The sequence below is a fragment of the Petromyzon marinus genome, unplaced genomic scaffold (assembly GCF_048934315.1).
Source record: "Petromyzon marinus isolate PM22_M1 ecotype Great Lakes invasive population unplaced genomic scaffold, UKy_Petmar_22M1.pri1.0 PM_G_Scaffold_30, whole genome shotgun sequence".
Taxonomy (NCBI): domain Eukaryota; kingdom Metazoa; phylum Chordata; class Hyperoartia; order Petromyzontiformes; family Petromyzontidae; genus Petromyzon; species Petromyzon marinus.
The window spans coordinates 443,961-466,175 of NW_027422873.1; the positions used below are offsets into that span (position 1 = coordinate 443,961).

The following is a 22,215-nucleotide window of genomic DNA, read 5'->3' on the forward strand; positions in this document are numbered from 1 at the left end:
CATTTGAAGGGAATCTCAGAAACGCTTGCGAAATCCGCCTCGCGAGCGGGGGGAGGGGTGGTGGAGGCCGCCGCTCCGCTTCGCGAGAGTTCCAGACGGACACTTCGTCACGTGACGTCATACGGAACGCACGTTTCTGGAATAACGTTTGGGGGGAAAAAAAGATGCCAAAAACACATCTGAGCATGAATTTTGATTTGAAGCTTTCGTGACTGCAGTGATTCATATTCTTGGTTCTTTCGGTAAAGTCACCACGTAGAAGGGAAACAATCAAATAATCAAATATATAAAACAATAAATTCTCACGACGTTTCGACCGCAACACGAGCAGTCATCATCAGGTTTTCACACCTGATGATGATTGCTTGTGTTGCGGTCGAAACGTCGTGAGAATTTTATTGTTTTATATATATTCTATTATTTTATTGTTTCCCTTCAACGTGACTTTACCGAAAGAACCAATAATATATCTGAGCATAGTTAAGAGGCGTGCGTGCAACTGTCCCGATTAAGCAAATGGCGTGGTAAAGTGGGCTTGGCCTGCCTTTGTTTATCATCATGGCTCTGGAAGAAATCCCCAACCCCTCACCCGGGGTCGGTGGGGGGAGAACCCGGCCCCTCAACGTCCCGGCTCCCTGTCTCTCCCCAGCGCAGGGTGGCACCCCCAATTTGACTGTGCCCCCAACCACAGGTAAGTAGACACCGGGCAGCACGTGCTGTGTATGTCCGACGCTACACAGGGTCCTCGCGACGTGGTGATACTACGCCGTATCAACGACAATCGTACGATCCGTGATGATCGTACAATCCATCTGCTAGATACCGTCATATCCCCGTGATTGTTGTAGCTGGTTTAAATTTGTTTTATTTCCTGACCGGGAAAAACTAAAACATCAATAACAAATAGGTTCGTTAACGTCGTTAATAAATGGGCATCGTCCATTACATTAATGCTCTGCAATATTTTTCAAAATAATTGACGCCACGGTGATTGACCTGCATGATTTTCATAATGAAGATAATTACGTAATTTGTTTCAGTGGAGCTGACAGCATGTACCGAGTACGTTATAAGTGTGACAGATGGCCTTGATTATAAAATACTAGCTGTACTACCCGGCTTCGCCCAGGACTTGGATCCACAACGCCCGGCCGCCTTTGTCTCCCCAGTGGGGATGTTCACACACCACAGCAGTTACTCGTTTGAGGCTGAGACGACCTAGGGGAGGCCCAGGACCGGTTAAAATAATCGTCACCGGTGGTGGCCGTGAGCGGGAATCGAACTCGGGTCGCCGGGTTCGTAGCGCAGCGTAGCGCTAACCACTACACTACAATGTGTTACGCTTCCACACACACACAGACACACACACAGACACACACACAGACACACACACATGGACACACACAGACACACACACGGACACACACACAGACACACAGACACACACACAGACACACACAGACACGCACACATAGACACACACACAGTCACACACAGACACACATACAGACACACACACAGACACACAGACACGCACACACGCATACACACACACAGACACACACGGACACACGGACACACAGACACACACAGAGACACACACACAGACACAGACACACACACAGACACACACACACAGACACACACAGACATACACACACAGACAGTCACACACAGACACACACACAGACACACACACAGTCACACACAGTCACACACACAGACACACACACAGACACACACACACAGACAGTCACACACAGACACACACACAGACACACACACACACAGACACACACAAACACACACAGACACACACACAGACACACACACAGACACACACACACGGACACAATGTATAAACCTCCACCCACTCGTGCGAGTGATGAATATAATAGATAAGTGCCAATAATGCATTGTAAACACGCGTCTACGTCACGTGCTCTCGCAATTAACTCATTAACCCGATTGGCAATCATTGACATCCACGCGCGTGGCTTCCCAGCGTCACGTGGCCGTCAAGGCATCGGCCAATCAATTATGCAAATTAGTGTCGCAATCCCACTGATTGATGAATCAAGGCGGGCAGGCTGAAGGAGGAGTGCGCCTAGTGAATAGTGAATTGTTCACTCGGTGCGTGTGTGGAGCGGTGGCTACCGCCGGCGCTGTGGAGGGCTTGTTAATGATCGTTCACTGGACTCGACATTGGTGGTGGTGGTGATGTTGTAAGGAGTTGGGGCACAAAGTGAAGCTTCACCAGGCCAGCAGGACGGTCTGTTGTCTCGCGTTTACGTTTGTTATTCGAGCTACAAATAGCCGAGTGGGGGGTGGGGTGTGGACGCGTGGCAGACCCCCAACTCTGTGCGTTCTCTACCGTAGTCTCCAGATTCATAGACGCACTTTCTGGAGAATGTGACCATTCTTAATTTCAACAACAACAACAAACACCGCGTTAAGCAGTGGTAGTAGTAATAATACTGTAGCTCTTGGGTTACGTTATGCATTTCGTACAATGCCGAGCCGTTTGGATTTTTTGCGATGACCATAATATTAATGACTTAAAGCTTTCGTGACTGCAGGAATCACATTTATGTTTACTGCCTCAGCAGCTCTCCCGCTATATGATATTGTTATTATTTTTATATATATTTTTTATCTACGTGGCTTTACAGAAAGACCCAAAGAATATAACAATCATGTTTGTCAATCATCATCATCAGCTGCGATAGCATTAAGTGGCATCATCAGTTCAATCATCATCAGCAGCAGCATCATCATCGGCCCTCAACAGCAGCAGCAGCATCATCATCACTGCCCTTGTCGCTATCTGACAGCATCATCATCGGCAACAGAGGCAGCAGCAGCAGCGTCACGACCGCCATGCAGTGCAGCGCTGCCAGCGAGACTCTTCCCAACTCCAACTCCTTAGCAGGAGGAGGAGGAGGAGAGGCCGCAGCCGCGAGCACCACGTGGCCACTCGCAGGCGCTGCGTCACGTGGTGTCGGCACCGGGCTAGTCTCACTATCGCAGGGTTACCTGCGCGTAGCTCTAGATGTGCCTTGGCCAGGTGTGTCTGTGTATCAGCCAGGTGTGTCTGTGTATCAGCCAGGTGTGTCTGTGTACCAGCCAGGTGTGCCTGTGTACCAGCCAGGTGTGTCTGTGTACCAGCCAGGTGTGCCTGTGTATCGGCCAGGTGTGGGTGAGTGACAGCCAGGTGTCCCTGTGTATCAGCCAGGTGTGTCTGTGTACCAGCCAGGTGTGGGTGAATACCAGCCAGGTGTGCCTGTGTATCAGCCAGGTGTGCCTGTGTATCAGCCAGGTGTGTCTGTGTATCGGCCAGGCATGGCTGAGTATCGGCCAGGTGTGTCTGTGTATCAGCCAGGTGTGTCTGTGTATCAGCCAGGTGTGTCTGTGTATCAGCCAGGTGTGTCTGTGTATCGGCCAGGTGTAGATAAGTACCAGCCAGGTGTGGCTGTGTATCAGCCAGGTGTGGGTGAATACCAGCCAGGTGTGTCTGAGTGCCAGCCAGGCGTGGCTGAGTGCCAGCCAGGCTCTCAGAAGGGCCACGCTCGTTGGAGGTTCACGACGGGCGTGCGGCCGGTGTCGACGCCGGCGTGGGCGGCGGGCGAGCGGCGGGCGCCCCGCCCGAAGCCGGAGTCGCGTTCGCCCGGTTGGCAAGCCGGGCGGGCGGGCGGCGAGCTCGCGGGTCGCGGTGCGGGCGACGGCGAAGACGCCGCCGGGACTCGTGCGGGCGCGAGGAGCGGAGGCGACGCGGAGGCGCGGTCTGGCGTGCCACGGTCGGACGCCAATCTGCGGGGCGCCTCTCACACAAGTGTCGGCAGCCCAGGTGCGAGTCGCCGCACGGGTAGACCCGAGTCCTCCAGGTGAGACTCGGTCCGGTGAGCCCCAGCCAGGCGCTGCGAGTCGTGCGGGCGTGCCGCAGGTAGGGCGGCTTATTCCACGTGCCGGCGGCGGTGATGGCAGTGGTGGTATTGATTACGGTGGCAGTGGTGGTTATGACATTGGTGGTGATGGTAGTGGTTGTATTGATGATGGTGGTGGTGGTAGTGGTGGTGTTGGTAGTGCTGGTTGTAATATTGATGGTGGCAATGGTAGTGGTATTGACGGTGGTGTTGGTAGTGATAGTGCTGGTTGTAATATTGATGGTGGCAATGGTGGTGATGATAGTGGTGGTATTGACGGTGGTGTTGGTAGTGGTAGTGCTGGTTGTAATATTGATGGTGGCAATGGTGGTGATGGTAGTAGTGGTAGTGACGGTGGTGCTGGTAGTGGTAGTGCTGGTTGTAATATTGACGGTGGCGATGGTGGTGATGGTAGTAGTGGTAGTGACGGTGGTGTTGGTAGTGGTAGTGCTGGTTGTAATATTGATGGTGGCAATGGTGACGATGGTAGTAGTGGTATTGACGGTGGTGTTGGTAGTGATAGTGCTGGTTGTAATATTGATGGTGGCGATGGTGGCGATGGTAGTAGCGGTAGTGACGGTGGTGGTGGTGGTGGTGGTGGTAGCAGTGGGGTGTTGTGGCATGGCGTGAAAGCCCTTGGCGCTGCTGCTGCTGCCGCTGTGAGCCAGGCAGGCACCAGGCGCGCCCCGCCGGCACCCCCGGCCGGGGTGATCTGCTGCGTGGCGGCGCGCAACGCCTCGCACGGCCGTGCCATCCCACAACGCTCACAGGTAACGGAGCTCCCTCGCCACCCCCCCTCCCTCCCCCCCCCCGCGATGTCGCGAACGTCAACACACATTGCACAGTAGGTCCTCATTAAGACCGCACATTTATTTCACCGATCTGTAGTGCAAACGAATGAATGCACGTGTGTGTGTGTATGCATCTTCATTCGCGTGCGCCTATCTCCGACATTTCAGGAGATTAATTCCGCCGCCTTTCCAGTCCTGCCAGGGTCGATAAAATAACGACCACTTTGTTAGGGGGGGGGGGAGGAGTTGAAAGGGATCGCCCCCGCCAGAGGAATATGGAATTTCCACCATCGGCTCAGGGCTGTGAAACCGGACATGAGCACCGCCGCTCACCTGATCGGCAAATCACTTTGACCTCGAGTTGACCTTCAGCAGAAACAAAATCACGTGACGTGCCTTGTGAACGCCTCTGATGCACCACAGTGCCTTGTGAACGTCTCTGATGCACCACAGTGCCTTGTGAACGCCTCTGATGCGCCACGTGCCCTGTGAACGCCTCTGATGCACCACAGTGCCTTGTGAACGCCTCTGATGCACGTGACGTGCCCTGTGAACGCCTCTGATGCACCACGGTGCCTTGTGAACGCCTCTGATGCACCACAGTGCCTTGTGAACGCCTCTGATGCACCACAGTGCCTTGTGAACGCCTCTGATGCACCACAGTGCTTTGTGAACGCCTCTGATGCACCACAGAGCCTTGTGAACGCCTCTGATGCACCACGTGCCCTGTGAACGCCTCTGATGCACGTGCCGTGCCTTGTGAACGCCTCTGATGCACCACAGTACCTTGTGAATGCCTCTGATGCACCACGGTGCCTTGTGAACGCCTCTGATGCACCACAGTGCCTTGTGAACGCCTCTGATGCACCACGTGCCTTGTGAACGCCTCTGATGCGCCACTGTGCCTTGTGAACGTGTCTGATGCACGTGACGTGCCTTGTGAACGTCTCTGATGCACCACGGTGCCTTGTGAACGCCTCTGATGCACGTGACGTGCATTGTGAACGCCTCTGATGCACCACGGTGCCTTGTGAACGCCTCTGATGCACCACAGTGCCTTGTGAACGCCTCTGATGCACGTGACGTGCCTTGTGAACGCCTCTGATGCGCCACGGTGCCTTGTGAACGCCTCTGATGTACTACAGTGCCTTGTGAACGCCTCTGATGCACCAAAGTGCCTTGTGAACGCCTCTGATGCACCACAGTGCCTTGTGAACGCCTCTGATGCACCACAGTGCCTTGTGAACGTCTCTGATGCACCACAGAGCCCCGTCGCCCCCTGCGCCACGGAGCGGCTGCACGCCGGCTCCCGGGGGTCACGTGACCCATGGGGCCCCGTGACCACTCCGGGACCCGTGGCCTCCGCGGACCCGGCGAGACTCCGGCAGTGGCCTCCGGGACCCGCGGGGCCTTTGGAGCCGGGTCGACCCCCGGGGCACCCCTGGCCTGGCCAGCCGGTGAGGGGCGGTGTTGGCTGTGCTGTGTTCGCTGTGTTGTGTTGGCTGTGCTGTGTTCGCTGTGTTGTGTTGGCTGTGTTGTGTTCGCTGTGTTGTGTTGGCTGTGTTGTGTTCGCTGTGTTGTGTTGGCTGTGTTGTGTTCGCTGTGTTGTGTTGGCTGTGTTGTGTTGGCTGTGCTGTTTTGGCTGTGTTGTGTTGGCTGTGTTGTGTTCGCTGTGTTGTGTTGGCTGTGTTGTGTTGGCTGTGTTGTGTTCGCTGTGTTCGCTGTGTTGTGTTGGCTGTGTTGTGTTGGCTGTGCTGTGTTCGCTGTGCTGTGTTCGCTGTGTTGTGTTGGCTGTGTTGTGTTCGCTGTGTTGTGTTGGCTGTGCTGTGTTCGCTGTGTTGTGTTCGCTGTGTTGTGTTGGCTGTGTTGTGTTCACTGTGTTTGCTGTGTTGTGTTCGCTGTGTTGTGTTCACTGTGTTGTGTTCGCTGTGCTGTGTTCGCTGTGTTGTGTTGGCTGTGCTGTGTTCGCTGTGTTGTGTTGGCTGTGTTGTGTTGGCTGTGCTGTGTTGGCTGTGTTGTGTTCGCTGTGCTGTGTTGTGTTGGCTGTGTTGTGTTCGCTGTGTTATGTTGGCTGTGTTGTGTTCGCTGTGCTGTGTTGGCTGTGTTGTGTTCGCTGTGTTGTGTTGGCTGTGTTGTGTTCGCTGTGCTGTGTTGTGTTGGCTGTGTTGTATTCGCTGTGTTGTGTTGGCTGTGTTGTGTTCGCTGTGCTGTGTTGGCTGTGTTGTGTTCGCTGTGCTGTGTTCGCTGTGTTGTGTTGGCTGTGTTGTGTTCGCTGTGCTGTGTTGTGTTGGCTGTGTTGTGTTCGCTGTGTTATGTTGGCTGTGTTGTGTTCGCTGTGCTGTGTTGGCTGTGTTGTGTTCGCTGTGTTGTGTTGGCTGTGTTGTGTTCGCTGTGCTGTGTTGTGTTGGCTGTGTTGTATTCGCTGTGTTGTGTTGGCTGTGTTGTGTTCGCTGTGCTGTGTTGGCTGTGTTGTGTTCGCTGTGCTGTGTTCGCTGTGTTGTGTTGGCTGTGTTGTGTTCGCTGTGCTGTGTTCGCTGTGTTGTGTTGGCTGTGTTGTGTTCGCTGTGCTGTGTTGGCTGTGTTGTGTTGGCTGTGTTGTGTTGGCTGTGTTGTGTTCGCTGTGTTGTGTTGGCTGTGTTGTGTTCGCTGTGCTGTGTTGTGTGGGCTGTGTTGTATTTGCTGTGTTGTGTTGGCTGTGCTGTGTTCGCTGTGTTGTGTTGGTTGTGCTGTGTTCGCTGTGTTGTGTTGGCTGTGTTGTGTTCGCTGTGTTGTGTTGTGTTGGCTGTGTTGTGTTCGCTGTGTTGTGTTGGCTGTGTTGTGTTCGCTGTGTTGTGTTGGCTGTGTTGTGTTCGCTGTGCTGTGTTGGCTGTGCTGTGTTGGCTGTGTTGTGTTCGCTGTGCTGTGTTCGCTGTGTTGTGTTGGCTGTGCTGTGTTCGCTGTGTTGTGTTCGCTGTGTTGTGTTGGCTGTGTTGTGTTCGCTGTGCTGTGTTGGCTGTGTTGTGTTCGCTGTGTTGTGTTCACTGTGCTGTGTTCGCTGTGCTGTTCGCTGTGCTGTGTTGGCTGTGTTGTGTTCGCTGTGTTGTGTTGGCTGTGTTGTGTTCGCTGTGTTGTGTTGGCTGTGTTGTGTTCGCTGTGTTGTGTTGGCTGTGTTGTGTTCGCTGTGCTGTGTTGGCTGTGTTGTGTTCGCTGTGTTGTGTTCGCTGTGTTGTGTTCGCTGTGCTGTGTTGGCTGTGCTGTGTTCACTGTGCTGTGTTCGCTGTGTTGGCTGTGCTGTGTTCGCTGTGTTGTGTTCGCTGTGTTGTGTTGGCTGTGTTGTGTTCGCTGTGCTGTGTTGGCTGTGTTGTGTTCGCTGTGTTGTGTTCACTGTGCTGTGTTCGCTGTGCTGTGTTCGCTGTGTTGTGTTCGCTGTGCTGTGTTGGCTGTGCTGTGTTCGCTGTGTTGTGTTCACTGTGCTGTGTTCGCTGTGCTGTGTTCACTGTGCTGTGTTCGCTGTGCTGTGATCGCTGTGTTGTGTTCGCTGTGCTGTGTTCGCTGTGTTGGCTGTGTTGTGTTCGCTGTGTTGTGTTGGCTGTGTTGTGTTCGCTGTGCTGTGTTGTGTGGGCTGTGTTGTATTTGCTGTGTTGTGTTGGCTGTGCTGTGTTCGCTGTGTTGTGTTGGTTGTGCTGTGTTCGCTGTGTTGTGTTGGCTGTGTTGTGTTCGCTGTGTTGTGTTGTGTTGGCTGTGTTGTGTTCGCTGTGTTGTGTTGGCTGTGTTGTGTTCGCTGTGTTGTGTTGGCTGTGTTGTGTTCGCTGTGCTGTGTTGGCTGTGCTGTGTTGGCTGTGTTGTGTTCGCTGTGCTGTGTTCGCTGTGTTGTGTTGGCTGTGCTGTGTTCGCTGTGTTGTGTTCGCTGTGTTGTGTTGGCTGTGTTGTGTTCGCTGTGCTGTGTTGGCTGTGTTGTGTTCGCTGTGTTGTGTTCACTGTGCTGTGTTCGCTGTGCTGTTCGCTGTGCTGTGTTGGCTGTGTTGTGTTCGCTGTGTTGTGTTGGCTGTGTTGTGTTCGCTGTGTTGTGTTGGCTGTGTTGTGTTCGCTGTGTTGTGTTGGCTGTGTTGTGTTCGCTGTGCTGTGTTGGCTGTGTTGTGTTCGCTGTGTTGTGTTCGCTGTGTTGTGTTCGCTGTGCTGTGTTGGCTGTGCTGTGTTCGCTGTGCTGTGTTCGCTGTGTTGGCTGTGCTGTGTTCGCTGTGTTGTGTTCGCTGTATTGTGTTGGCTGTGTTGTGTTCGCTGTGCTGTGTTGGCTGTGTTGTGTTCGCTGTGTTGTGTTCACTGTGCTGTGTTCGCTGTGCTGTGTTCGCTGTGTTGTGTTCGCTGTGCTGTGTTGGCTGTGTTGTGTTCGCTGTGTTGTGTTCACTGTGCTGTGTTCGCTGTGCTGTGTTCACTGTGCTGTGTTCGCTGTGCTGTGATCGCTGTGTTGTGTTCGCTGTGCTGTGTTCGCTGTGTTGGCTGTGTTGTGTTGGCTGTGCTGTGTTCGCTGTGTTGTGTTGGCTGTGCTGTGTTCGCTGTGTTGTGTTCGCTGTGTTGTGTTGGCTGTGTTCGCTGTGTTGTGCTGTTTTGGCTGTGTTGTGTTCGCTGTGTTCGCTGTGCTATGTTGGCTGTGTTGTGTTCGCTGTGTTGGCTGTGTTGTGCTGTGTTGGCTGTGTTGTGTTCGCTGTGTTCGCTGTGTTTGCTGTGTTGGCTGTGCTGTGTTCGCTGTGCTGTGTTGGCTGTGCTGTGTTCGCTGTGTTGTGTTCACTGTGTTCGCTGTGTTTGCTGTGTTGGCTGTGTTGTGTTCGCTGTGCTGTGTTCACTGTGTTGGCTGTGTTCGCTGTGTTGTGTTCGCTGTGTTCGCTGTGCTGTGTTCATTGTGTTGGCTGTGTTGTATTTGCTGTTTGCCACGAGACTCGCGGTCTCTGTGGCGGTCTCTGTGGTGCGGCAGTCGAAGCCCAACGGGGCAGGTCGCGTGCGGCGGGCCGAGGTGTGGGGGTGGCCGCCGCCTCTCCCCGAGTCGTCTTGGCCAGCGTGGAAGAGCAGGCCAACGAATTTACCCCCCCCCCCCATCGAGAGGGGGTCGCTCGCTCTCGCCCTGCGCTTCTCCTTCCGCAGCGCCGAGCACCGGGCCACCGGGGGGGCACCCCGGCGCCGCCACCCCGGTTGTTCCGCACCCCGGCACCGGAGCTCTTCTCTGCCGTGCAGCGCGGCGAGCTGCGAGACAACTCCCAGCCAAGTCTCGTCGATATCGTCCTCCTGCAGCACCACTACCACCAGCAGCAGCAGGTCCACTACCACCAGCAGCAGCAGGTCCTCCTCCACCAGCAGCAGCAGCAGCAGGTCGACTACCACCACCAGCAGCAGCAGCAGGTCCACCACCACCACCACCAGCAGCAGCAGGTCCACTACCCCCAACAGCAGCAGCAGCAGCAGGTCCACCACCACCACCAGCAGCAGCAGCAGCAGCAGGTCCACCACCACCAGCAGCAGCAGGTCCACCACCACCACCAGCAGCAGGTCCACCACCACCAGCAGCAGCAGGTCCACCAGCAGCAGCAGGTCCACCACCAGCAGCAGGTCCACCACCACCAGCAGCCACAGCAGCAGCGGATGCTGCAAGGGGGGTCGTCCAGCGTGGTTCTCAAGGGGTCTCAGATTCCAGCTGGGCTCTGCAGGACTCTCACGGGTCCCTCCAGCACCTCCAGCACCTCCACCACCTCCACCGCCGTCTGCTCCACCACCTCCACCGCCGTCTGCTCCACCACCTCCACCGCCGTCTGCTCCACCACCTCCACCGTCGTCTGCTCCACCACCTCCACCGCCGTCTGCTCCACCACCGCCGTCTGCTCCACCACCTCCACCGCCGTCTGCTCCACCACCTCCACCGCCGTCTGCTCCACCACCTCCACCGCCGTCTGCTCCACCTCCTCCACCGCCGTCTGCTCCACCTCCTCGCGCTCCTCCCGCTGGAGCTCCTCCGCCTCCCCGAGGACAGCGGCTGCTGCCGCGTTAGCTCGGAAGAGCAAAGCGAACGTGCGCGAAAGGATCCGGGTGAGAAGCCACGATCCCCTTAGGTTGACTCAGACTAAAACAAAACTTGGGGGGGGAGGGGAGGGGGGGTGATATGGCCCAGTGGTGGCACGTTCCAGATTCAGTTCGGATCTCGAAGGCCACACCAGCGATTACGTGAATAGAGTAGCCCATCGTGGTCCATGTGGGTGACGTTTTAAACATTGACACTGCACCTACATCAGTTGGGACCACACGTAGCAGCAACAGTCTCCTCCCGACTGGCCCCCACTTGCAGGCCGGGCGTCACGTGGTGCAGCACGAGGATAGCTGCCACTGGGAGAGCTGGCGGGTGCCCTTTCAAACGTCTGAGGTGTAAAACGTAAAGTCGCTCATCGTCGCGCGAAGAGATGGCCCGCGACGAGGACGCCGCGTAAAACAAATAATTTTTTAACTTAAAACTCGGATCCGTCCGTCCGTGTGCCCATCCTCCCATGCGTCCGTTTCTCTCCCCGTGCTTTTGAGTGACTTCGCGTTTACATTATGAGACCTCCTATGCCAGTAACAAGATATAGTAATAGGTTTTACCCTTGTACGCCTTTTGGCGTCATCTGGTCCAACACCAGTGGAGACTAGGCTCTAAGAAAAGCCGTCTCGCGTGTGGACCAATCAAATTCAAGGACAGTGCATAATATTATTATCAGAGTTGTCTCTTTTGTTTGCATTTTGACTGCTTGTGTTGTGGTTATTGCAAACATGATGCCTTGAATAAAGGTGTCAGTTTTTGTGCCAGTTAAAAGGGTAAAACCTATTACTATGACTTTGCGTTATCGTGGCCTGCCATGCGGTTGTTGGAACGCGGCACGGGGTGACGCGAGACGGTTGAAGTCTGGTCGAACCGAGTCCTCGCCCACGGGTGGCGGAGCGAGTTAAATTCGACGCCGCTTGGCCCTCGAGCGCCGCCGCTCAAGGGCCAAGCGGCGTCCATCCCCGGCACTGACGGCGTGTCCGCGCGCGTCCGTCCGTCTGCGTGTCCGTGCCCTCAGGTGCGAAACCTGAACCGCGCGTTCCTGCTCCTGCATCGCCTGCTGCCGCCGGACCGCCTCCGGCCGTCGCGGGCGGCGACACTGCGCGCGACGGTTCGCTACATCGGCCTGCTGCAGGCCGTGCTGGCGGAGACCGCCGCGGCACGCGGCTCCTCCCCGCGTGGCGTGTGACAGCGCGGGGAGGGAGGGGGGAGCGGCGGTCAACCCACCTCGGAATGCAGCAGTGTGTGTTTGGTGAAGGGTGTCCCACCGACTCGGCCAGGTGCGTACACGTAGGTGCGCGTGAGCACGATGCCAACCGTGCGCTAGTCGGAGATGCGGGAGCGGGGGGGGGGAAGGACAAAAACAGTTCTAAGTAATATTATATTCTTAGCTCTTTCAGTCAAGTCACGTTGAAGGGAAACAATAAAATAATAAAATATATAACAATAATATATTTATTATTTTATTGTTTCCTTTCAACGTGACTTTACCGAAAGAGCTAAGAATATGAATTACTGCAGTCACGAAAGCTTTAAATCAGTTGTAAGTGAATTAGTTTTCATCATCAGACGATCATTTCAGAAATGCATTGCAAACATGATGCCTTGAATAAAGGTGTCAGTTTTTGTGCCAGTTAAAAGGGTAAAACCTATTCCTATATCTTGTTTCTGGCAAAGGAGGTCTCGTAATGTTAATGCTCACCCCGAGCCCTCAATACTCTGATAGTGCGCTGTTTTTGAGTTGTACGCCTTTTGGCGTCTTCTGGTCCAACACCAATGGAGACTAGGCTCTAAGAAAAGCTGTCTCGGGTGTGGACCAATCAAATTCAAGGACAGTGCATATTATTATCAGAGTTGTCTTTTTTGTTTGCATTTTGACTGCTTGTGTTGTGGTCATTGCAAACATGATGCCTTGAATAAAGGTGTCAGTTTTTGTGCCAGTTAAAAGGGTAAAACCTATTCCTATATCTTGTTTTTGGCAAAGGAGGTCTCATAATGTTAATGATTATCGACTTATTTCCACGTCAGCTAAAGTTTCCACAGCCGCGTAATTTGCAACGTTCCGCACGTACGAGCTTGTCGCCCCGGTCGCACGTTTGCCGCCGAAACGCTAAAATAAACAACCGCCGGATGAACCGATAGCGCTTACATCACTCACTCGTCCTCACTCACACTCCCCTCTCTCTCTCTCTCACTCACTCGTCCTCACTCGCTCACTCATCCACCAACATCCAACATCGGGGCCAGATTCGGGCGTGGGGGCAGGGGGCTTCAGGGGCTGCAGCCCAGGGGCCTCGTCCAGCTGAAGCGCCTCCAGAGACGAAGTGAAAAGTGATTTCAGTTGCGCATGCCGAATTTTATTCGTTGTTAGCCTTGTAAAAAAAAAACATTTTATTTTTCTTTAACTTTGTTTTCCTTTTCAACAGTTTTTACCAGGGGGCCTCACGGTACCTGTAGCCCAGGGGGCTTACACAATCTTAATCCGGCTCTGTCTCCAGTGGATTCCTATTAGTATTTGCCCTAACATGCTGTTAAGGCTGGGGGGGGGGGGCTACTGGGGGATGTGGGTTCTGTTCTTGTAAGCGCACGGGAAGGGTGCGGGGTGCTCGCGTAGCCTTAGGAATGCGGATTCAGTCGTGCGGGTCAAGAGGTCACGTGGTGAGGCGCAGCCACGTGTCTACCCCAACTGGCGATCTTCCCATCAGCATCGGGGCCCCTGACTTGTCGCGGTGAACTTTCGGGGGCCCACCACAACTCTACGCACACTGCCTCCTCTCTCTCTCTCTCGCTCTGGTAGAGTTGGCTTCAGGACGACCGTAACTCCTCTCAGGACAATATAATATTACCGTGGAGGCCTTCTGTTGAGTTTGTTCAGGGCGGCACGGCGATAAGGGGGCGATAACCGATGAACGCAGACGGGGCGGTAAGATCACAGCTCACGGGCAGAAAAAGCTCGGTGGCTTTTTTGCCACCGCAGCCACGATTGAAGGGAGGCATTCAGCCGGCAAACGACAGATCGTAGCTGACGACGTATTTGCGGATTTCGGATCCGCTCCGAATTGGCGAGGAATTTTGAACGCGCGGACATTTCGTGCAACTTTTATTCATAGGTTTCAACAGTCGACACGTAACCATCCGTGACAATTACAAAAACACATTGAACATTCCAAAAAAGTCATGCGTGCACACGTCATGTGACGCGCGTGCACACGCAACTATAAACATACTGTGCTGTCAACAAACATGTGGAGGAACTGCGTTAACCAGTCCCCCAGTACTTAGAGGTACATTACGCTCTGCTCCAGAAATGTTTCTCTAGAAATCTCACCAACGAAATCTTTTTTTGTTATTTTTGTTCACATCAACACTCTTCTGGGAACTTTGACAAACCATATCCTCGTGTATCCTTATTGTTCTTGTATAAAGCTCTCATTGGATTGATTGTAAGGATACTTGGAGCAATAAACATAGCGATGGAATAATACAAAAAGGAGGATTTACCCTTACTGGCAATAAGGCGGCAGGTGTTAAGATGTTCAAACACGAAACGGACCCCTGTTACAAGGCATCCAGTCTGCATTAACCACACATACTTGCGGTAAACTGTTCAAACAAATATCCTTCGGTAATGCATTGCCCTTTAAACTAATTGGCCTACACAACAACATGGACTCTTACGATGGGTGTATCTCACACTCTCTGGGTGCAGTGCCTTCTGCTAATAATTCCTAACTCCAAGCCAGCACGCATTCTAGGGAAACGTTGAGAGCCCTGCTTGTAGGAGAGATTGTGAATACTGCTGAAATATATTTCCATTCTCTCTTCACGTGAAAAACACATGCTTGTACTGGCAGGAACCTCCTGGTTATTACACCACCAGCCCACAGGGGATTATTGTTGTGTCCGTCCGTCGTGCATCCAAAAATGGGAGGGGAGGGGCTGGGTGGGGAGGGTGAGGAGGGGAGGGTGGGGAGGGGCTGGGTGGGGGGTGGGAGGGGTGGGGCTGGGTGGGGAGGGACTGGTCACCCCGTGGTGCCCTTATAAAACTCAACGTTTAACCTACTCACGCCGGCTTGTGCCCGCCCTCACAGTCGGACCTATTTGTGGAATACACCACACTGCCGTTGACCCTGGCCATTGACCGAGCAACCCAACGTTCCTACCAGCTCCCTCCGCAGGAGAATGTGTTTATCGATGAACCTTCTTCAAATCGGAGATTTTTGTAACATTTTAGCTGTCACGGTGGTCGCTGTTCGTAACTACGCCGTACTCTTCTGCACCTTATAACAGGGCAAATTGTCTGAAATGTTCAGCGATTAAAGGTTTCAGTCGTGAGGAAGCGTTTGTTAATAATGTGGGCTTATTAAAGTTAGTCACTGTTATGTTGCCCCCAAAGCAGTTTGTGGCATGCGATAACCTTAATGTGTGTCCTCTGTTACAAGCTATGGAATGTAATTTAATTAATCATACCTCATCATCACCACTCATCGTGTAATTATTTAACCCTCTACAGTCGATTTCATTAATGCGATGAGTGTTCTATATTGGATAATTTAGAGGGCTTCAATCGACGGGCTTGAAAGACTCCGGCTACAGCTTATATAAAACTGTCATCTCTTTCCCAAAAATGTTTCTGCAGTTTGCCCAACGGCCCACAGCAGCATGTCACGCGGAACTACCACCAGGAGCCACGGCTTCCCTACGCGCATGGCGATCAAACCAACATTTTAAATTCTGAAACCCAGAATTATTCGAACAAATCACCTTTTAAGATGGCAATTTTGCGCGGTCAACTCGCCGAACTTAACCCAATATAATCACGGCTGGGCAGCTGAAACATTGATTTAAATGGTTGCTATATCAATGTTTCTGAGCCCTCACGCTCGGTTCGTGACTACTACAACACGACCATTTAAAAGGCCCTTCCCCCCCCCACCCCCATCTTGTTCGACCACGTCTTTCTCCGCAACGGCGAACCGTGCATCCTCACCGACCCTCCTCCCGGCGGGGCGGTCTCCTCGCGCAAACCCGGAGCAGCAGCAGCAGCTTCACGTGCTTCTCCAGCCTCCTCCCCCCCTGCTTCCCGCGCCCGCGCCCGCGCCGCCGCCCCGCGTCGCCCATGGCGCCGAGCAGCAGCTCCCGGACGTGGGCGGCCTTCCCTGCGCCGCGGTGGGCCAGGCACGACAGAGGCAGGCGGCGGACGCCGCCCGCGAACCGCAGGGTCGCGGCGTCGCACGGGCCCTCTGGCCGGGGCGGCGGACGAGGCGGCGGCGGCGACGGAGGCTCTGCAGCGGAAGGAAGGGAAGGAGATGTAAAGCGCGTTGTTCCGGGATCACCTTTCGCAAGGTGGACTTTTCACCGTACTTATTTCGCACTGCACGTAGCCAGCTCGTTCGCTAATTGGGAGGCGCGGGCGTCGTGCCAGCTTGCAGTCAGGCAACCGAGATCCGTTCCGGGTTGGCGACTCAGAACATTCTAGATTTAAAGCTTTCGTGACTGCAAGGATCCATACTCAGCTTAAAGGTCCGCGGTCTGAGCGTGGCTGTGTTTCACTCCAGCGCTGTCCTCGAGACAGCCCGGTCCCTTCACCTGATGAAGGCCGCTTGTGTTGTGGCCGAAACGTCGTGATTTTTGTTGTTTTATTTTTACCTACGTGACTTTACCGAATAGAACCAAAGAGTATGGACTCAGAAAATGCTTCTGTAGCCAGCGAGACCGCGTCAGCGTACCTCTCGCTGTGCTACCGGTCGGTCACGCGCCATCGCGTGGAATTTAGCGTCTCGTTCAAGTGGCGAACATTCCTATCGTTTTCTATTCCTGCAACGTGGAGAATGCACCGGCGACCTCTTCACAATTACGTTACAATTTCTCAAAGACGTACACGCACACACACATCCAAAATGTACTGCGGTTGTAGTAGTCTTTTTAAACGGATAAATACGTGACCGTGGACCAGATTGCGAACGCGTGTCCAGCCCGGAGCACTCTCCCCAGTGGGCACGTGCGGCATCCGCACCGGCTGCCCTCCGAGGCCAGTAGCGCGGTCCTCCGACGATGCCGTTGATATTGTTGGTTCTTTCGGTAAAGTCACCACGTTGAAGGGAAACAATAAAGTAATAAAATATATATAAAACAATACAATTCTCACGACCGTTGGTTTTTTCACACCTGATGATGACCGCTTGCGTTACGGTCGCAACGTCGTGAGAATTTTATTGTTTAATATATATTTTATTATTTTATTGTTTCCCTTCTACGTGGTGACTTTACCGAAAGAATCAAGAATATGAATCCACTGCCGTCACGAAAGCTTTAAATCAACATTTGACGCCGTCGATCTACGGTTGCCGCTAAAACGACGCGTCCGTGTGGAAAAAAAAGCGAGCGAGAGAGCGGTCACCTGCCGGCCCCGCGTCCCCACGCTCGCGACTCCACGCGGGCGCCCGACCAGCAGAGCGCGTCGTGCGTGGAGGCCCCGGGCAGCAGCTCCATGGAGCCCGGGCCGGAGCAGTTTGTGTGTGGGCGGCACGGGGCGTCCGCCGACGCCTCGGGGGAGAAGAATCCCCGAGGGCATGGGGCGCAGCGCGTGTCTTCGCGCGGGGATCCTGCGGAACAACGGAGACGCGAGACGGGGGGGGGGGGCGCACGGGCGGGCAGAGACGCGGGACAAAATGTAGAGATGCGTAGAGAGAGAGAAAGATGAGAAGAGAATAGGCATAGATTTCGATTTAAAGCTTTCGTGACTGCAAGGATTCATCTTCTTTGGTTCTTTCGGTAAAGTCACCACGTAGAATGAGAATAAAATAATAAAATAACACAATAAAATTCTCACGACGCTTCAGCCACAACACAAGTGGCCTTCTTCATTGTAGCTCTGTCGTCCCGACAGGTTTGTTCCTTTCACCTGAAGGCCACTTGCGTTGTGGCCGAAACGTTGTGAGAATTTTATTGTGTTATTTTATCATTTTATTCTCTTTCTACGTGACTTTACTGAAAGAACGAAAGAAGAAGAATAGGCATAAATTGGTGCTGGGAGATAACTGGGAGATAGGAGAGTGGAGATAAGATTCCCCCCGACTTGACGAGCACTGGCCGGCGGGGCACAGTAAATACGTTTACAAATGAATGATCATCAAAGGAGTGAAAGTAGGAACCAATTGATTTCTGAGTGGGGTAGAAATCTCGCGCTGCGCGCGAAGGAGCTCTATCCCGATGGGCGCTGGAGATTGGAACAATCTCCAGCGCCCAACAGGAATAATGCGCGAACGATTTAACCTCTAGCCAATGAATGAAGAATGCATGAACGGGGAGTTTGGGCGTTCATGCGTTTTTCGCCGCAGGGATCTGTTGACGGGGGAGGCCACGCGGAACGAACCCTTATCGATTCAACTAATTAAATCGGACGCAACGATTGAGCGGCGTCTTTGGTCACGGGCGAATCGATCGCCGGACGAATGGCAACGACACACGTGGTGTAGCCCAGCCCCTCCCCGCCCACCCCGCCCCGCCCCCCCACCCCGCGCGTGCCTTTGGTGACGACGCCGTGCCCGGCGGCACAGCCGCTGTGCCGCTCGCAGAACTCCTGCGGCAGCATCAGGAAGGTGCCCGGCTCGCACTCGCACACGCGGTCGTGCGTGGGGCTGCACTCCTTTGCGAGCCGCTGGCCCTCCTTACACGGCGGGCCGCAGTAGAGACACCGGTCCAGGGAGTTCCAGAACTGCGTGTAGTGGCGCGGCGGGCACGGCGTGCAACGCGCCTCCACGTCGGACGCGTCCTCCAGGAGGAGCTGTTGCTGCTGCTGCTCGCTGGCCTTGGTGGAACACGGCAGCGAGACGTGGTGGCCCGGGGGACACAGCCCGCACGGCGGCTGGGACGGTGAAGGCATCGGCGAGACGTCTGCCGACGCCGCCGCCCCCGTCATCACCACCAGCAGCAGCAGCAACATCGTCGTCGTCATCGTCGTCATCATTGTCATCGCTAGCGTAGCCCCGATGCGATCTGCGAGGGGGGGGGGGTGCGGGAGGAGCGCGCACGTTTTGTGTTTAAGCACAGGCGGGCGGGAGATGCCGTGCGTCGCGTTACATCGCTGGTGCGTCGTCACCAGCGACCGGTGAGAGACGGCCGTGGGTTGACGGGAGGGTCTTCATCTCCGCCAAGGATCGAGCGTGGCTGACGACAACGATGACCGCGTGGCTGACGACAACGATGACCGCCGCATCGAGATCAGCAAGGCGGGGGGGGCGGTATCATCGCCGACCATTCGATGGGCACCGATGCGATCACCACAATTGTTGTTCGGCAAAGAGACGGACCGCGCGGGGGCGCAACGAGACGAAGGGAAAACCGCAGAGTTCAAACGCGAGTTCACAGACAACGGGGATAAAACAATGAGACAAATTATACATTACTCATTGTGTTTTTTCGGTAAAGTCACGTGTGTAGGAATACCATAACATTATATTAAAACAAATCAATCACGTTTCGACCGCAACACAAGCGATCCTCATCAGGCGTAAGAAACGAATCACGGAGGCAAATACAACAAGGAGAGACGAGAATTCAACAAACCTAAGGAAAATTACGTGATACACAACCAGTCAGGTCAACAACACAGACACTTACCTGGCGGACCACGAATTTCAGAAGAGTGTTAAATTTCGTGTTCAACCTCTGGATTGAACATACCAGCATAGACAGAGTGAACAAATACGAGGTACAAGTCAGAAATAGAGAGACACCAAGAGGCAAGGACGGACAGAGAAGTGAGGTCGGATGAAACGGAAGCCTTAAATAAGAAGTGAAGGTTGGGGGAGGGGCCAGAGAGAACGGACGGGGCAGGAGGAAACGTCGTGATTTATTTGTTTTAATATAACGTTATGGTATTCCTACATACGTGACTTTACCGAAAAAACCAATGAGTAATTTATGCAGTCACAGAAGCTTTAATTCTTTATTAACACACTTCTACGGGGAAGTTACCTTTACGTCGTGATTGATTTATTTTAATATAACGTTATGGTATTCCTACATACGTGACTTTACCGAAAAAAACAGCAACTAATTTATGCAGTCACGAAAGCTTTAATTCTTTATTAAATAATCCATTCTTCTGGAATCTTCTCGACACAATCGGATCGTGGTGGTGGTGGTGGGGGGGGTGGATGAGAGGACGGGGATCTTGGGACATCGAGGTGGGGGGAGGGATACGGGGAATGTTTGGTGGGGAGTGCGAGGTTGTATGCCGAGTGGATCGCCACATCCTGCCGCACAGAGAGACATCAGCAGGGGACTCAAGCCCCAAGCCTGGGGCAGTGTCGCGAGCGACTTTGGCATTTCGCCTTGGCGAAACGCTACAATCACGTATTCCAATCACGGCTCCAACTCTTTATCAATCGCACGATTTGTAATAATAATAGGGTTTTTCCCCTTTTTTTCTGGCAACAAAACTGAAACCTTTTAACAAGGAATCATGTCTACTGCATTAACCACAATACCTGCAGCCAAAATGCAAACAAAAAACATACTATGATAATATATGTGGCATTGTCCCTTAGAAAGAAAGCCGTCCCTTGGTGTGGACCAACCAGTTTCAAGGTCAATGCATTATATATTATCATAGTATGTTTTTTGTTTACATTTTGACTGGAGGTATTGTGTAAAGTCACCACGTAGAATGAGAATAAAATAATAAATTGATAAAATAAAATAACACAATAAAATTCTCACGACGTTTTGGCCACAACACAAGTGGCCTTCATCAGGTGAAGGGACGAGACTGTCTGGAGGACAGCGCTGGAGCGAACAAAGCCAAGCTCAGACCGCGACCTTTAAGCTGTGTGAGAAGAAACAGAGCGCCTTGACAAAGGAATTAGCATAGGATTTAGCATTGAAACGGCTTGTGTTGTGGCCGAAACGTCGTGAGAATTTTATTGTGTTATTTTATTTAATCAATTTATTATTTTTATTCTCATTCTACGTGTTGGTGACTTTACCGAAAGAACCAAAGAAGATGAATCCTTGCAGTCACGAAAGCTTTAAATCGAAATTCCGACTGGTGCTTTTTAAATTTTGATTTAAAGCTTTCGTGACTGCAGTAATTCATATTCTTAGTTTTTTCGGTAAAGTCACGTTGAAGAGAAAATATATATATTTTGTTATTTTATTTTGTTGTTTCTCTTCAACGTGACTTTACCGAAAAAACTAAGAATATGGTGCTTTTTAATCGATTTGTGTACACGCCACGAGGCTCTCTCCGCTCGTCGCGTTCACCGCGGCAGGGAGTCAAACTTCGGCCCCCACTGTCTCAGGTCACGCTCGATGTACCCAAAGACAAAGATCCCACGGGTAGCCTCCGGCAAGACCGCCGGGGGCAAAGCGCTGCCGGCGAGCAGGGCCGCGAAGGCCGGGGAAAGGTTGCACGAGGTGGGAGGGCGGACCAAGCGCCAGGGCCGCACCCGACGAGGAGCTCACTCGAGGCCGAGTCGACCACCGGGGGGCACGGCCAGGAACGGCGCGGGCGTCCCCACCGCTCCATCCTCGCCGCGTCCCGTCTCTTACCTCGGGGGGCGTGGAGGCGGTGCGGAGCCCCGGGCGACTGTGAGTGGAGTCGCCCTTCGGATGTGCCGCTCGCCACTCGCTCGCTTCTCGTCGACTTGTGGGAAACTCCCCATCCCCACCACCACCCCCACCCCACCCACGTGCTCAGCCACCGAACAGCAGAGCCAAGGGGCGTGGGCGGAAGTGACGGGCGTGGGCAGGAAGTGAGGCGTGGGCAGGAAGTGAGGCGTGGGCAGGAAGTGAGGCATGGGCGGAAGTGAGGCGTGGGCAGGAAGTGAGGCGTGGGCAGGAAGTGAAAGTTGATGGGCGTGGGCGGAAGTGACGTAAATGGGCGGAAGTGAGGCGTGGGCAGGAAGTGAGGCGTGGGCAGAAAGTGACGGGCGTGGGCAGGAAGTGAAAGTGAGGGGCGTGGGCGGAAGTGATGTGTGTGAGCGGAAGTGTGTGTGGGGTGGGGGGGACAGGGGGGGTGATGCTCATTGCTGTGGCTTGTCACGTGTTCCGTAATGTAAGGACCAAGTCAGTCCTTACGCTTTGGTTCTTTCGGAAAAGCCACGTGACTTTACCGAAAGAAGATTTTATTTTATACGTAGGTATAAAATAACATATATTTTTTATTTTATACCTACTACGTGACTTTACCGAATGAACATTTTATTTTATACGTACGTATAAAATAAAATATATATTTTTTATTTTCTACCTACTACGTATGGATTCCTGCAGTCACGAAATCTTTAAATAAAGATTGAAGTCAGTCCTTGATTGACCCACTGCTGGATGGTGGTCACGGTCACTTCACCCCTTCCGCACGCCGTTGTTGTCGGTCGTGATGGTGGTGGTGGGGGGGTGATTCACCATATTTGACCACTCTGGCCAGTGGGGGCTGGTGAAGTGTGGGGAGTGAAGG

The 22,215-nt window shown here is 53.4% G+C and overlaps 2 protein-coding genes across 2 annotated transcripts; one reads left to right on the forward strand and one right to left on the reverse strand.

Annotated features, from left to right (window-relative positions):
* Positions 1 to 558: 558 nt before the first annotated feature.
* LOC142915368 (uncharacterized) lies at positions 559 to 12,065 on the forward strand. Its single transcript, XM_076061202.1, has 5 exons — positions 559 to 691; positions 3,530 to 3,834; positions 5,980 to 6,171; positions 9,830 to 10,765; positions 11,770 to 12,065. The coding sequence occupies exons 1-5, from the start codon at positions 559 to 561 to the stop codon at positions 11,938 to 11,940; spliced, it is 1,737 nt and encodes a 578-aa protein (XP_075917317.1). The 3' UTR covers positions 11,941 to 12,065.
* A 1,769-nt stretch (positions 12,066 to 13,834) lies between these two features.
* Positions 13,835 to 21,414, reverse strand: LOC142915386 (uncharacterized). Its single transcript, XM_076061219.1, has 4 exons — positions 21,309 to 21,414; positions 18,279 to 18,749; positions 17,152 to 17,356; positions 13,835 to 16,036 (listed from the first exon to the last, which is right to left on the reverse strand). Exons 2-4 carry the CDS (start codon positions 18,724 to 18,726, stop codon positions 15,664 to 15,666), a joined length of 1,026 nt encoding a protein of 341 aa, XP_075917334.1. The 5' UTR covers positions 18,727 to 18,749; positions 21,309 to 21,414; the 3' UTR covers positions 13,835 to 15,663.
* Between the last annotated feature and the right edge of the window lie 801 nt (positions 21,415 to 22,215).

Coding starts and splice junctions, on each gene's coding strand:
- LOC142915368 (XM_076061202.1), top strand. CDS start 559: ATGGCTCTGGAAGAAATCCCCAACCCCTCACCCGGGGTCGGTGGGGGG. Junction 3,835..5,979: donor GGGGCGCCTCTCACACAAGT/GTCGGCAGCCCA, acceptor GATGCACCACAG/AGCCCCGTCGCCCCCTGCGC. Junction 10,766..11,769: donor ACGTGCGCGAAAGGATCCGG/GTGAGAAGCCAC, acceptor CCGTGCCCTCAG/GTGCGAAACCTGAACCGCGC.
- LOC142915386 (XM_076061219.1), bottom strand. CDS start 18,726: ATGACAATGATGACGACGATGACGACGACGATGTTGCTGCTGCTGCTG. Junction 17,357..18,278: donor GCACGGCGTCGTCACCAAAG/GCACGCGCGGGG, acceptor GTTGTTCCGCAG/GATCCCCGCGCGAAGACACG. Junction 16,037..17,151: donor TGGGGACGCGGGGCCGGCAG/GTGACCGCTCTC, acceptor CTTCCGCTGCAG/AGCCTCCGTCGCCGCCGCCG.